Source organism: Eretmochelys imbricata, chromosome 11 (assembly GCF_965152235.1).
Source record: "Eretmochelys imbricata isolate rEreImb1 chromosome 11, rEreImb1.hap1, whole genome shotgun sequence".
Taxonomy (NCBI): domain Eukaryota; kingdom Metazoa; phylum Chordata; order Testudines; family Cheloniidae; genus Eretmochelys; species Eretmochelys imbricata.
The window spans coordinates 26,570,413-26,586,450 of NC_135582.1; the positions used below are offsets into that span (position 1 = coordinate 26,570,413).

Here is a 16,038-nt window from a genome sequence, read left to right on the forward strand (position 1 = left end):
GCAGCAAGTTGTGTCTTCAGGGACTGTATCTGAAAACAGTAATAATAGCTGACTGATTGGTAGGACAGTTGTATATGACAAACCAGTAAGATCCCAGAAATCTGTACATTATATAAAAAGCTGTATAACTAGTCTGTAAATTCATAGTTTTTTCTTCCTCACTTGCTCTGATTTTTGTGTGTGTTGCTTTTACAGTTGAAATGGGTTTTACTCATAGAAATGACTACTGACTATATTTTTAAAATGATTTCTCATGATTCATGGCAACATGGATATCTACCCAATTTTTAAAAGTAAGGGTATGATCGTGAAATCAACATCTTCTCTGACGTTGACCATTTTTATTCGTGATGTTAACACTTTTGTATGGGGTTTGTTTTTGCAGGCCATATCTTTGAGTCCATATGTTTTTCAATAATAATCCATAATCACTGGAAAAATCCCTTATATTGTATCATCAAGCCCTTTCTTTAACTATGTGTGAACGTAAATGACTGCACAAGGTGTGAGATCTTTCTGTTATGTTCATAGAAAGATTTTGTTTCAAACTCTCATCATAATTCACTTAAGGTTGATTCATCTGTATGTCCTGCAGTTAGGGAAACTGTTTTTACTTAATATTTGGAACTGCTTGATAGGGCATAGGAAGCTGGCTGTGCCCACTAATACAGAGAATGGTCCTGTTTGCAAGACTGCATCTTGGCAACTTGGCCTGACAAGCCACAGTGTAACCAAAATACCCTCCTTTCCAGATCTCTCTTTTGGCTGCCTGCACTAGTGAAGAGTCTGATGAATGCAGCTTCAGGAGATTTTTTTTCTTTTCTATTTTGGCACACACAAACAACCCTTTCCAAGTTACAGTTTGCCGTTGTGTCTTTAGGGGAAGCTGCACGACCATCAGCTAATGGGAATAATTCCAAGAATTGCACATGACATCTTTGATCACATCTATTCCATGGATGAAAACCTGGAGTTTCACATAAAGGTAAATGCAAAATGACATGTTATGTAATGGGTCAGATGGAAGACAATGAACTGGATGGTAAAACTCCATTTTGTTACAAAATGTAACATTTCACTGCAGAGTTTTTCATTTTTCCTTAGGTGATTTAAAGACCCATTAATATAAAAGAGGTTTTTGTACAGGAATCTGATGTAGTTGTGTCTGCCGTAGTTAGGCTATGGGAAATATCCTTGCTGGGATTTTTTTCTGTTTGTATTTCTTTCAGATCTCTATAATAGTATAATGCACTGTTTCTCTATATTCCTTCCCTAACTCAAATACATGGAGTTTCAGATCAGCCCTTGTTGTTAGTTATTAGCAGTTTGGTATGCATGGCACTTTACTGAGAGACTACAGAGCAGGGGTGGGCAAACTGCAGGCTGCGTTCAGCCTGTCAGACCTTTTAATCCAGCCCGCGAGCTTCTGCCAGGGAGCGGGGTCGGGGGCTTGCCCCGTTGCAGCCGGGGAGTGGGGTTGGGGGCTTGCCCCACTCCGTGCATGCTGTGGCTCCACGCGGCTCCTGGAACCAGTGGCATGTCCCCCCTCTGCCTCCTACGCGGAGATGCGGCCAAGCAGCTCTGCGCACCACCCCGTCCGCAGGCACTGCCCCTGCAGCTCCCATTGGCCATGGTTCCTGGCCAATGGGAGCTGCAGAGCTGGCGCTTGGGGCGAGGACAGCATGTGGGGACCCCTGGCTGCTCCTATGTTTAGGAGCCGGAGGGGGGACATGCCGCTAGTTCCAGGAGTTGTGTGGAGCCATTCTAAAACAAATTGGCAACAGAGTTATGAGTGTAGCTTATTTTTTCCATAGAATAAAATTATTCAGATAAAATGGAGCCTAACTATACAAATACTCACTGGACAAAACTTAATCCGGATACTAGTAGCCACAACTCCATTAACTTAAATGGGGTTTTGCTTGTTTGTGCCAATGCTGAGTTAGCCCTTTATTTTGAGGTTTTTGTTCATTGTCTTTCCAAATTTTTTTTTTTTTTTAAACAAAGCATCGTTTCTCTTCAGCTCACTCCTCCTCCTTTTGGTCCTGATTCAGAAAGCGCTTATGCAGGTGCTTAACTTTAAGGATGGGCTTAACTTGGATTAACTAGATTAATACAGATGTTGTACTAAACCTGCTAAAAGTGTCGTCTTGTAATGTACATCAGTATAGCTTTCGCAAATGTCAAAGTGGTACCTCGCTACATATGCTAAGGTAACATTTGAGCTTATTAATTTTCTGTGATCTCAATTTGCATTTTCAATTCTGCATATCTCAAGGGACTTCGTGAAAGAAAAGAACAAAGGTAGATTTATTCACCTTATTTTGTTGATGGACCAGTGTGAAATTACCCTTCACTGGGTAGTACTGTACACCTTTTTAGTGGAGTCATTTGCCTCCTCTTATTTTCATAGATATGGCAGTGTAGGTAAAGAACAACACTTTTGAGTCAGTGCTATAAATCTAAAACAAACACTTGTTTTGCACTAGGTTTCTTACTTTGAAATTTACTTGGACAAAATAAGGGACTTACTTGATGGTAAGTAACAGCATGCTGTTTTGTTCCCCACTGGCTGGGTTGTGGGGAGTTTGGGGAATGTGTTTCTTTCCTATTTATAATTGATTCAATGCTGTCGTATCGAAAAGCTTGAATTAAATTTACAGTTGAAAGACTGAATTTCTAAATTTTATTTAAACTGGCTTAGGTTATCGGATTATCTGTCTCTTACTTTATGATAATAGAAGAGGCATTTGAATTGTTGAGACACTGTGTGCCACAGCTTTTCTGTGTAAACGAGGATGTTTCAGTGGTGTACAAAATCCAAGTGCCAGAGGTGCATTTGTGTCCAGTGTCGATATACATAGCTTGCTTATAAGCTATAGACTTCTGAGATTTTGTACTGTCTTGCCAACCAGACTACTTCTGAGTCCTGCAAACTAACATTTTCATGCATACTGTACATGTAAACCTCATGACTTACAGCCAGTTTGCAATTGAAATGCAGACTTTATACAATATTTGTCAGAAGTTAGGTTAGATTTACATAATTAAATTTTAGCCCAGAGTATGAGAATAGACCAAGCTTTAATCAGTATTTTTACTATGTTTCTGTTGGTTAGAAGAACTTGGGAACATTACAAAAATAATAGATTGTTTCAACTGTTGTTCCAGCCTGCACCTATTCAGTTAGTCTGGAGATGTGGGAGGGGGGTAAACTGTAATATTAACACACGAGCAGTGAAGTTGGCTGGAAATCTATTAAGCCTTGGAAATATTTGCTTTGTTCAGGAAATCCAAGTTGGTTTCATGTTTCTTCAATACGTGTTTATACTGATTGGAGCATGCAATGAAAGCTCTCACCCATGAAAATCATTTTAGATAAAAAGCCCTCCCCGGAAATTAAGGGTAACTTTTTTAAAGTAAGGAACAGGAAAAAAAATCCTCATTCTGAATTTGAGTTTTATAATGAGTTATACTGTGTTCAAATTATTCTTTTGTCATTCCTACAATTGACAGAATTTGTAAGTGAAATGCTCCTAATACACGTAATCTTTCTTCCAGTGTCCAAGACGAACCTTGCAGTACATGAAGATAAAAACAGAGTTCCATATGTAAAGGTATAAGAAAGACTTTCATATGTTTGATTTAGTTCATTTTCCCCTTCTCCCTACCCCATGGGTCCTTAAACCAGCTTCTACTTTTATGTGGGGATTTCCATTTGGACCATCCTTAACATGCACTTTGTGGGGGGGGGAGGGAACAACTAGGAGTCTGGTGGCACCTTAATAAATCTGTTAGTCTTTAAGGTGCCACCAGACTCCTTATTGTTTTTGTGGATATAGACTAACATGGCTACCCCTCTGATACTTTGTGTGTGTGTGTGTGGAGGAAATAGAATTTACATAATAAAAACCCTGAGCATGTAGGCAACTGTGAGGAAAATAAGGGGTGTGTGCATGTGGATGCCAACACGTGTTGAACTAATGAATTTGGTGGTTTTTGTATTGTTTGTTCGTAGGTGGTTGTTGCTGCTTAATCCGTTCTGAATTGTAGCTGTAACAGTCCTTGCATTTAAACAGTTTTGTGAAACATTGATCAGATTGAATCATTTCTCTTTGCTTCACTTCCCAAGTGTTTTTAAATGATTACATTTTGTTATACATGCTTTTAAAGTGAAACATTTATATTAATATTTAATACGGAACATGACAGAGAATTGAAGAGCATAATTTTTTTTTCTTCAAAATTCACTGGTATGGTTGCTATGTGTGGTTGATCTATAATCTTCCAACAAACATAATGCAAAATGTTGTTGTTTTACAAACAACAATGTAGATTGTTGTTTATCAGCTTCTTGCTCCTCTACTTAAATTCCATAGAAAATTAAATTGGACATTTCTGATGAAAAGGGGAAGTATTCTATTTTCTCTTACCTCTTATCCTCAGATGGGAGAGCAAAGAAGGCCAAATCATTCCATAAACATTACCATATTACAGGAGAGAAGGAGAGCAATCTCCCCCCTGCTCTTGAGCTGGGAATGAAAAAGTAATTGTGGCACTGGAATCTAAAAGAACTTAGAGGTTTTACTGGAAGTTATTTGATACTTCAGCATTTTCTGATTGTATAGAATCCTCTTATTTGGAGTGTTTGATTTGATTGATCCTTTAATGCACTCTGAGAGTAGAATCTTCTCAAGTTACCCACCATAAACCCTACTGAAGTCAATATGAGGGCAGATTTTGGCCATATCTCTTTTAAATGTTCATATTGGATATTTATTTTTGCCTGAGAAAGATGAACATTTTACATTACTATGAAAAGATGCAAAGACACATTTTCTATACTTCTAAATACTGAATTTACATGTTTCTAGGGGTGTACAGAGAGGTTTGTCTCTAGTCCTGAAGAAGTTATGGATGTCATTGATGAAGGGAAAGCAAACCGCCATGTAGCTGTTACAAGTAAGTGATCTCAAAGAAGTATATAAAGAAACAATAGTGCTTAGTACCTATATTTTGTCTCTTGCTTAGATTAGGAAATAACACCCCAATCCATCAAAGCACGTGGATAATTCTATTGAAGTAAACAGGACTACTCATGTGCTTACAATTAAGGATGTGTTTAAGTGTTTTACTTACTTACTCACTCTAAGATACCAGTGTGCTAGAACAGTTGGTGAATGTTGACTTTTTAATGATGATCTGTGATGTGAGAAGATCTTTTACTTTGGCCCAATAAATGACTCTTGGAGAACATTAAAAAGCAATTGGGAAAACCAAGTGCAAATACACATTTAGGGCTAGTCCAGCTCCAAGTGATAATTTGAAAACTCCTGTTGACTTCAATGGGAGCTGAATTGGAACCTCAGTTTAACATGCAGTGCAATTTCTCGACATAGGCTTTGTGAGATTTCTTACATTTTTAGCAGCGATATATACTATTGTATAACTGCAATGAAAGGTATAACTTTTTAAAGAATGGCTTGTGATACTGTTTTCAAAATAACATGGAGATTATTTTTTAAGATTTGTCTTAAAACACATTAAAAGATTTTTAAATACTATTTTGTAATATTTATTTTAGCAGCCAAAAGTTATAGAATGAAAAGTTATGAAATATTATCAAGCTAGTGGGTTTTTTAAAATCATTGTTAATTGCTATTTTGTATTGTGGGTGACTGTTGTGTAGACAGTCTGTTAGTGTTGACTTTAGTTATGATATGTGTTTCATTAAGAAAATGAGCAGTGGATGGATGCAGTAACTGCATATAGCTCACTATAGTTTGTTTGACAAATTATACCTGAAAAATAATTTCTAAGCTTTTACCAGGGGAAAACCAGTAATTTTTACTTTTGAGCAATGGATTTCTATTCAATTGTAATTTAAATCAGTCCAAATTATAATGCTAGAATTCATAATTTTGGCTCTAAAATGTATTAGCTTGTCCACAGTTTACTGCTGTTCAATAAACCTCTGATATCTTGAAAACGTGAATATAGGCATCTGATGGGTTCCAGGCTGAGGGTTTTGTTTTGTGAATTCTAGGTTTTGTTCCATATTCCCACTATGCCCCTGCCCTCACTTTGTGATTTGCTCTAGGTTTATGATTTATCTTTGCCTCAGTTTACTCATCTGTAAAGTAGAGATAATAGTTTCCTACCTAACTGATGATGAGATTCTTAACGTTCACAAAGTGCTCTGAGATACTAAGTGAACGGTGCTGTGTTTTAATGTAATTGTCACTACTGCTGTTACAGAATGCATTTGATGGAATCCTACTGATTTTGGGCTTCTTTGCATGCATACATTTCATTAGCTACATTTAGAGTTTTGAGACCTGAATATAACAAATAAGATTTTTAAAAAGTGGAATTGTTTATCCTTTTCTGTATTATAATTCAAATTTGTGGAGGAATCAGTTGCTCACAATAATACATAAAGATGGCAGAATAAGCTCTTATTCTGCTCTGTCTTTTGCTGTGTTTCCTTATCCCACTGAAGCAGTGGCCTGGACTGAGTTCCAGTAGCTGGAAAGCAAATAAACCTTTTAAAACATGTATTTATTATTTTGTATTTTTACTGCACCCTATACCAGATCTGTAACTATTGTCATGGTACATTATACCATGCTAGGCGTGATGATGAAAAAGACCGATATCTTTGATCCAGTCCCCAGACTGTAACATAGGTTGCCTTTGATGCAACTAGTGACTTTGGCACAGACAAATCTCATTACTCAAGTATATTTGGAAACTTCTTCCCTAAAAAAGCAAACGACTACCTCCTAGCCAATTCTGGCAGTTCCTTCTGAATCCTTCTTGTTCTTCAGTTTGCTGTTACTCAGTGGATTTTCCCCTACACTCTCACCTCCTTCTTTTCTGAAGTACTGTGCTCTTCTGCTTTTGCTTTGCCTTTCTTGCCACACCTAAAAAACTTCTATAGAACAGCTTTTCTTTCTGTCTTTCTGTCTGTCTTTCTTTTGACTGAACACCCAAATCTACTCTAACCCCATATCCAGCCTCACACCAAGGTGTAGAAGTCCAGACAGGAATCAACCAGAGAACGAACTAGTGCCAGGGTTGAAAGTAGGGAGAGGAAGAGGAAAACTTTGGGAATGCTGTAGAGAAAGTGAGGGGAGAAACAGAGTGGAACTGAAGTGAACACAAAGATTCCAAGCTTGGGAGAGAAGAAAGCCAGTAGTGAGGTCAGTGGTGATAGAGAGGTGGGGGTGGAGGGAAAGGAGGTGGTTACTTGTCTGACATCTTCTCTTGGATATCTCACTACAACCTCCAACACAATGTGGTTAGATCCAAGCTTATGTTGTATGGAAACTTGCACTGCACCTGACCATGCTGTACCTATTGTGTGGATCACTGAGGATTCCAGGCCCCAGGGCTCTCACTCTGACACACAAGCAACAAAAATCGCTTTAAAATTCCCATACAAATCCTCATGTGTATTTCTGAGGAACTCCATGGCAACGATTACATCCAGACCCATTTCAACTCAGATGCTTTATGACTTGCATCATAATTCTCAAAAACACTTGCACTCCACACCTTAACAAACTTCCTTCCCATTCCAATATACTGTAGTCATTCTCTTGTTACAGTACTATCTTTCTTAATAATGTATTTTCTAGCCTCTGTGTGTGTGAGTGTGCACATGCTATGTCCTTGTTACCAAACACAGCAGGGGAATTGTCACGTTCGGGGGGGGTGCAATCCAGACCAGCGAGAGGCTGTGTCACCGTCTGCCCCGCAACCTTGGGAGCCTCACAATGCTTTGCTATTGTAGCTTCCAACCAGGGCTGCTCACAAACAACCTAACAGCGTGCAGGCCACACCCTGAGTGTCTGTGTACAGCTACACCCCTGGTCCAGCAACTCCAACCCCAGCAGCTTGTGATTAGAGGGCTGCTGACACTCTGTCTTCTGCCAGCCTGGATTACTAGTTGCAGGGTGATACCAAAACACTCCCAGTCTCAGATTTTCCCAGAAACATGTTCTGAACTGTCCAGCCCTTGCCTGGGCAGGTTAGATATTAAAGTTCTGTTGCCCCCACTAAAAGGTCAATATTCAACAATTTGCTACTTTTATTTGGCAACTGGATTTGTTTAGACAAATGTATTTAACTACAAAGAGAAGTTTTGAGCGAGTATAAGGTATTAAAGTTAGAAATGGTTATTTATAAAAAAAAAAAAGATAAAACGCCTCCTACTAGCTGAAACTTACAAGCTAGACTTGGTTTAAGGTAAAATCTTTACGACATGTTCCCAGCAACAGGGGTAACCAAATTCTCATATCAGGATCAGTCGGTCCCGAAGTCCAAGGGCTGGTTCCTTTGTCATCTTATGTGAAAAGAGAGAGAGAGCTTGGGATGTTTTTGCCCTGCACTTTTATGGTTCAGTTACCCATTGAAATTCATTTTCCTGAGGATTACCCCTAGATAAAGTTCATTCCAGCTGTGAGAAAAGAAATATGAAGTCTCTTGGTGAAAGAGGTTCCATGTTTGCTAAGATGCAGATAGATCTGTTCCTGCCCCCCTTCATTGCCAAAGAATGGCCACTTGACCGGTGATTGCCAATCCGCTTTGATGACACCTGGGTAGAGGCATCATCTTGTCGTTTGTTTACCTCCTCCCCAGACTTGTCTGGTAAACACACTGTAGTAGTAATTTCAGTTTGTTCATAACTCTTAATATGCATCTCATACATAGGTTACACAAGAAGATTGATCAGTGTGGTGTTAGTTTTTAAATGATACCTGACAGGGCATATTTTGCACAGAGATTATTACAATAATGTGTAGGGTGTGAATATAGGGGTACTTTTGATCACAGGAATATCATCTGTAATTCTGCTTTGTACTCCTAAATCTCTTGGGTTTTCATTGACTTTTTATTTTAATGAAAACAAATTAGGATTCTCAGTTTAGGCCCAAAGTGTATGCTGTTTAAGAAAAATTATTTGGTGAGGGTCCTTCTAAAGAAACACTTCACATTTTCCACCCCATTACCCCAAGATCATGTCATTTATCATGAATCTGGCTAATTTTTAGCCATGTGAGTGGAAAATAAAAGCTCATTCTAGACAGCATAAATGTTAGTCACTACTCTTGAGGGGCAACTGCTTTCAGAAGGGTTCAAGAAGTTGTTGTCTGAAATTTATACTTTCAAGTAGACTATTGTGTGGAGTTTCCATGCTTATTGACTAGTCACAGGCCAACTATAATAAAATGAAATAAGAACACATATTGGCAGATTTTAAAAATTTCTACAAATGGGAATGTTAAACAAAACAATTAAAAGTATTATTTTTTATAGATATGAATGAACACAGCTCTAGAAGCCACAGTATCTTCCTGATTAATATTAAACAAGAGAATGTAGAAACTGAAAAGAAACTCAGTGGAAAGCTTTATCTGGTGGACTTGGCTGGAAGTGAAAAGGTAATGAGTACATTTTTATCAGTAATTTTTACCAGGCTTAGAAGTATTACTGTATTCCTAAATTGAGTGTGTTTTGGTGCAACTTAAATCTATGGATGTAGCTTATGCTACTTCTTGAACTAAACGTTGCATATCTATTATTATTATTATTATTATTATTAAAAGTCTAGTATGTAGGTAAGAATATTGGCTCAAACTTAATCTGTGACATGTCTGGAGTTCAAGGTCGGGGAAAGCAACAGGTCAGTAGTACTAACTAGAACGAAATGCAAAACACAGCATCTGTAGTTGGTCTTTAATTTGTAATGGAGCAAATTGCAACAATATAATTTTCATGTAACTTGACACATCCTGTATCAGAGCATGTATCTTCATGTTTGCTTTAATGGAAGGCCAGGTTTGTTCACTAGCATCTAGAGAAAACTGTTATGGGCATGAGTATAGACTTTCCACCAGTTTTTGTTTGGGGGTGTGTGTGTCATGTAACCTTTCTGTAAGATGTTCAATTGGGCCATTACTGTAGTTTTAATTCAGATATACCCCATTTCCAGTGCTTCTGTTTTTTAGCATATTAGGGTGTTGAGATATTAGTATTCAATACAGCTGATATAGCTGAAGGCTACATGTATGTTATTGAGGCTCCCTGCATGATAATTTTCATAACACTGATGGCATAAGCTGTTTTTGCTTTCATTTGGATACAGAAAAAATGTTAAGCAGAATGAAATTTATATCTGTTTACTCAGAAGAATGAGCCCAAACAGAATTACAATGGAACAAATCTCCATTTTGTTGCCCAGAATTGATCTGAACATCAAAGAAAATGTTCTTAACATGCAGCCAAAAGGAATGTCTGGTTGCAAATAAATAGTAATAAAAAATTCCTTGGTTAGAAGGATTACTTCAGATCTAATTTAGAACTTTGTTGCATTTCTCTGCGCTGTCCACCCACACGCTTTGGTCTAAGAAGTATTTGAGAAATAATCAAACATAAATAGTATAGATGGGTGTTCCATAATGGTAATAGACTTTTTTTTTTTTTCACTTTAGAGACAAATGGGTAAAATAAAATGTTGTGTTGCAGTATATTGCATGGTTGGTAAAATAGCCTTCTTCATATATTGGTTGATAATTCTATTGGTGATTGGCAGCAAAAAGCACTTTCACTTAAAGAAATGTATGCATGGATTTATTTTATGTCCATTAGAGATTTCAGAATATTGTTATAGCAGTTTGGAAAATGAGTTCCCAGTTAGCTTCCCCTCATCCTTAAATTCACAGATTTGTGATTTTGTTAAATTGGTTTGGGGGCATTCAGAAGACAACCTGAAATTATGTAGCCTCTCAGTAGGCTAGCCTGTTCATTGGTGGAAAAATTTTTCACTTGTCCGTGAGGTAGCATCCATTTCCCACAGCTGGATGCAGAAGTAATATCAGGCATATATTGTACCTTCAGTGGTACAATTAAAAAGACATATATATGGCCTGATCCTACACTTCTTAAAATTCCCATTGAACTCAGTGGTTCCTTTGACCAAGTAAGGACCCACCCATAGACGATGTTTCTACTTTGAGCTAATGGGAAGAGAACCAAGAGAAAGATGGGAAAATGCCATTAAATAGACTTTTTCTAAGATGCTTTAAAAGTATTAGATACATTTTTTTAAAATAACTTCTTTAGTTTGAGGGTAACATTTTTTTCTCTTCCAAGGTTCTGTAACTTTTCCATTGTCTCTTTCTGTATCGTAACATTATTTGCACAAGCCCTCATTGACAGTTTAATCTGACATATTTCTGCTATCTGGTAGGTCAGCAAAACTGGAGCAGAGGGCTCTGTTCTTGATGAAGCTAAAAATATCAATAAGTCTTTGTCTGCTCTGGGCAACGTGATCTCAGCCTTGGCAGAGGGAACTGTAAGTAATCCTTTTTACTTTTTATGCTACTAAATAATAATAAAAAAAGCTATATTTGTCAATCAGCTTTCTTTACCATGGATACATGAAATAAGCCGACATCTCCATTTAGGAAGGAGAAAGGGGAGTATTAGCTTTGAACTGTAAACTAATATAACACTGTCCTTTTCTACTGAATCTAGAAAGTATAATGAAAACTAACTGCTAATGACTACCAGTTGAAGTATTAGCAGGCACAACACATCTTAATAGAATTAAAACAAGTATACCTATGTCACACGTTGCAAACTCAGTAAAGTCTAAATTGTTGGTACCTCGTGCTCTTTCTAATGTGCCTATTAAAAACATTGTTTGAAGAGTAATTTATCTGTCTTTCAATTAGAAAACCCATGTTCCATACCGAGACAGCAAAATGACCCGAATTCTTCAAGACTCCCTAGGTGGGAACTGCAGAACTACCATTGTTATCTGCTGTTCTCCCTCTATCTTCAATGAAGCAGAAACCAAGTCTACCTTAATGTTTGGACAAAGGTGAGTCCACCCAGCGTTGGCCTGGACGTTGTTTCTTCTGTCTGCCCGCCCTGGCTGCAGGTTCTGAACCAGCTGAACTGCAGATTGTTTAGAAGAGAACTATGTTAGGTGGACATTGGTTTTTAAATAGAGGCTTCAGTTTCTGTACAAACTGTAGTTAAAAAAAATTATTTTGTCCTGAAGGATGCTTCAGAAATATAAATGGGAAAGTTGTTCCTTGGATTATAAGAAAAAATAAATGTTACGATGGCAAGAAACTACACTAGTCAAGAGTTCAAAGCTTGTCACTGGAAGGACTAAGCACAGTAGCATCACTTTTAAAATGTTATGGAAATGGCAACAGCACTGTGTTTTTCATCCCCGAGCTAACCCAGTAGCCAACTTCTGGTTTTGCTTCATCTAGGGAGCTTTCACTTGAGGCTGCTTTTGAAGCTTTTGAGGTTTAGTTTTCCCTTGAATGACAGCTTGATGTAATTGACGGGACTGCAAAGGAAGTATTTTCTGCTGCCACTTAGGAGGAATATAATGTGGATTTGTATGTAATGTCTTTTTCAGTAGGTTTATGCATAAATGGGATCTTGACACTTTTAAAGATCTCTGGAGATGAAGGCAAGGATGAAGCAAAAAGGGTGGAAATGGTCAGAATGAAAATCTTTGTCTCACACTGGTCCACAAGAAACAGTTCTATGAAGTCCATGGTGGGAGTTTGTAAAAATATGCCAGACTCATTGAATAATTAGTGTTTTTTATTATAATCTATGGAGCCTCTGATACTTTTGGAAATGACTTGCTTTGTGTAGTGTATGACTGATTAAACAAAACAATATGTGCTAATAATTGCGCTTTGCAATGTAATTTACTTAACCATTGTATAATATATTGGAATCTCATTTATCTGTCAGAAATTGGGTTATGTTTTTTCAGGTGCACAAACTGCAACAAAACCCACCCTTCTGAAGGAGCATTTTACAGGGGATAGTATAAGAATGTGTAAAGTTTTACCTGACAACCCTTTATTCATTGTGGCCCCATTCCAGCTTCTATTAAAGTTGATAGGAGTTTTGCTATTGACTTCAGTGGGAGAAGGATGGGACCTGTATTTCTTAATCAGTGCCTGATGATGATGCCTTCCTTGCATATATACAGAAAGGGCCATAAAGAATGCAATATGTTGGGGTGGGGGAGCAGTGAAGGGGCAAAGGAGGAGGTGAAAAGGCTCACAATTCCTGTCCCCCCTCTATGCATTTGGAGCTTTGCTGTGTGGGGCAGTTAGTGGGTGGAGCCAGAGGTGACAGTGAGTGGAGCTATTCTGCAGCGCTCTTCCCTTTTGGACATTCTGATGCTGCTCCAGTATTAACTTGCCCTTGGCATCTGCTAGGACCCAGACGTGGCAAAGCAGACATGAGCTATGGGAAGCATGACTGACTTCCTGTGAGTTCTGCTGCCATTGGGGAAGGATCTTTGTCCCCTTCCCACTCTGTGGCACCTTAAACTGCTCACTTTGAATAGGAGCATGCGGAAGAACTACCCAGGGAGAATTTTATGGGGGTTTTCATTCTGGGTTTTTGGTGGGAGTGGAACATCTGGCCCATTGTAGTTATGACAAAACTATAATTCAAAAATCACTATAAAATGGAGAAATAGTCATTTCTATGCTTAGACTGAGGGATTATTAAAGATTTTCTTGTTCATTAATTTTCTTTTCATTTAAATGTATATCATCATGCAAAAATAAATTACATTTCTTGGAGACATTTGCTCCTTATTGATATGTAATAACTGAGTAGTGAAACTGAGTAAATGCAAATATTAGGATGCAATAATAATAATTATAAAAACATTGCTATGTAATGGATCAGTGGTTGTGGCTGATTGGCTTGAATACTGCCTGGTGTTAGAGACTGGGAGTGGGGAGTACTGTTAAACAGTATGATGGGGTCACAATGCTGTCAACTTCATACCTGTAATTTTTTCACTTTGAATTCAGTTCATTCTGGTGGTGAATGTTTACACCTCCTCATAACATAACAAAATAAATAGTCCCTATTGCGCCAGCTACATCTGTCTGAATAAATTGCTTGTCCCTTTTCCTTTTTGGATAGAGCTTCAGTCCAGTGAAGCAGTAAAATAGGTGCTTAACTTTAAGCATGTGAGTAAATGCTTCATTGGGGCCTCGATGAGGTTAACGCTGAGCTGCCTGTTGGTGTGTTCTGACCTTTATCTCTACAAAGTTGGATACCATATAATTTTACAGTTCCGTTTAGGTGACTATAGGTTAACATATTTTTAAAGCTGTAAGAACATGAAAGGTACTTTCCCTTCATAAACGTGTATTAATCCCCTCTAACATTACTGGAAATGATATGCACATTCACTGTGTGTAGATAGTGCCATATATGTATCAAAACCTCATTTTATACATAGATAGCGAAGCTCACTGAACATCTGAAGTCCAATTTCTGTATTTGGATTTTCATCTCTCTGGGATTCAAAAATAGACCTTATGTTCAGAAGGCAAATGAGTTTTTAGAAACTGTATGACTTAGCACAGCTTGGCTAACGAGAGCCTTGATTTCTGCTGCATGAATAATAGATGCAGTGCTGTGAATTTGTTTCACTTACTATGTCATATGTAAAACTAGAAATAACAAAGTATCGTGCTAAAAACGCTAAGTATTTTTCTAGGAGGGGGAATTTTAGGGGCAATTTTATCTCAAGATATGTTTTATTTTTTGCAAAAAGAAAAGGAGTACTTGTGGCACCTTAGAGACTAACCAATTTATTTGAGCATGAAATTTCATGAGCTACAGCTCACTTCATCGGATGCATACCATGGAAACTGCAGTAGACATTATATACACACAGAGACCATGAAACAATACCCCCTCCCACCCCACTGTCCTGCTGGTAATAGCTTATCTAAAGTGATGATCAAGTTGGGCCATTTCCAGCACAAATCCAGGTTTTCTCACCCTCTGCCCCCCACCCCACACAAACTCACTCTCCTGCTGGTAATAGCCCATCCAAAGTGACCACTCTCTTCACAATGTGTATGATAATCAAGGTGGGTCATTTCCAGCACAAATCCAGGTTCTCTCACTCCCTCACCCCCCTCCAAAAAAACCACACACACAAACTCACTCTCCTGCTGGTAATAGTTTATCAAAAGTGACCACTCTCCCTACAATGTGCATGATAATCAAGGTGGGCCATTTCCAGCACAAATCCAGGTTTTCTCATCCCCCCACCCCCATACAAACTCACTTTCCTTGTGCTGGAAATGGCCCAACTTGATGATCACTTTAGATAAGCTATTACCAGCAGGACAGTGGGGTGGGAGGGGGTATTGTTTCGTGGTCTCTGTGTGTGTATATAATGTCTACTGCAGTTTCCACGGTATGCATCCGATGAAGTGAGCTGTAGCTCACGAAAGCTCATGCTCAAATAAATTGGTTAGTCTCTAAGGTGCCACAAGTACTCCTTTTCTTTTTGCAAAGACAGACTAACACGGCTGTTACTCTGAAACCTGTTTTATTTTTTATCATGTATAATATTTCTTATTTAGGGCCAGGATGCCGGCCCGGCTGTGGGTAATGTGAAAGAGGGCTGCAGGGTTTTTTTGTTATCAACCACGCTTTTAGAATCACCTAATGGTGCCATGAAGAAAGTTTGTTAAAAGAATTACGATAATCAGGCTTTTCAGCTAATAATTACTTCCAATGACTAGCCCAGAGACACAGGCTAATCTATTTAGAAAAGTAGTTTCTTTATCAGCTCTTCTGCATATGTGCTTTATACACTGCATCTTTTGATTGTTAAATTGCTTGTCCTAGGTGTATTTAATATTCCTTTGCTTTGTTTGTTTAACCTGATACTGTTGCCTTCACTCTGATCGGCTCAATAGTTGAGCAATCCAAGGGCAGTCAACACTGTAGCTTGACTAACTAGAGCTAGTGATATTTGTGTGGCGAACAGTAAATTCACTGAAAACTGCATTTTTTTTTTCCATGTCACTGAAACTATTTGCTAATTTGAGTTGAATTTATTAAATAGTTTCAGGTGAAAAAAATTGGGGATTTTTTTAAAATCTAAACTGCGTGTTTTGACAATTTTTGAAATGTTTTGACTTTTCATTTCAAAATGGC

General features: G+C 38.0%; 1 protein-coding gene across 2 annotated transcripts in view; it reads left to right on the forward strand.

The window, feature by feature from the left end:
- The window catches only part of KIF5C (kinesin family member 5C), a 147,541-nt gene that overhangs the window by 55,505 nt on the left and 75,998 nt on the right, over positions 1 to 16,038 (forward strand). For both annotated transcript variants that reach the window (XM_077830224.1, XM_077830223.1), the window contains exons 4-10: positions 881 to 985; positions 2,490 to 2,538; positions 3,562 to 3,617; positions 4,875 to 4,962; positions 9,325 to 9,449; positions 11,258 to 11,362; positions 11,745 to 11,893. In XM_077830224.1, coding sequence (XP_077686350.1) covers positions 881 to 985; positions 2,490 to 2,538; positions 3,562 to 3,617; positions 4,875 to 4,962; positions 9,325 to 9,449; positions 11,258 to 11,362; positions 11,745 to 11,893 — 677 coding nt within the window. The remainder of the gene's footprint in view (positions 1 to 880; positions 986 to 2,489; positions 2,539 to 3,561; positions 3,618 to 4,874; positions 4,963 to 9,324; positions 9,450 to 11,257; positions 11,363 to 11,744; positions 11,894 to 16,038) is intronic.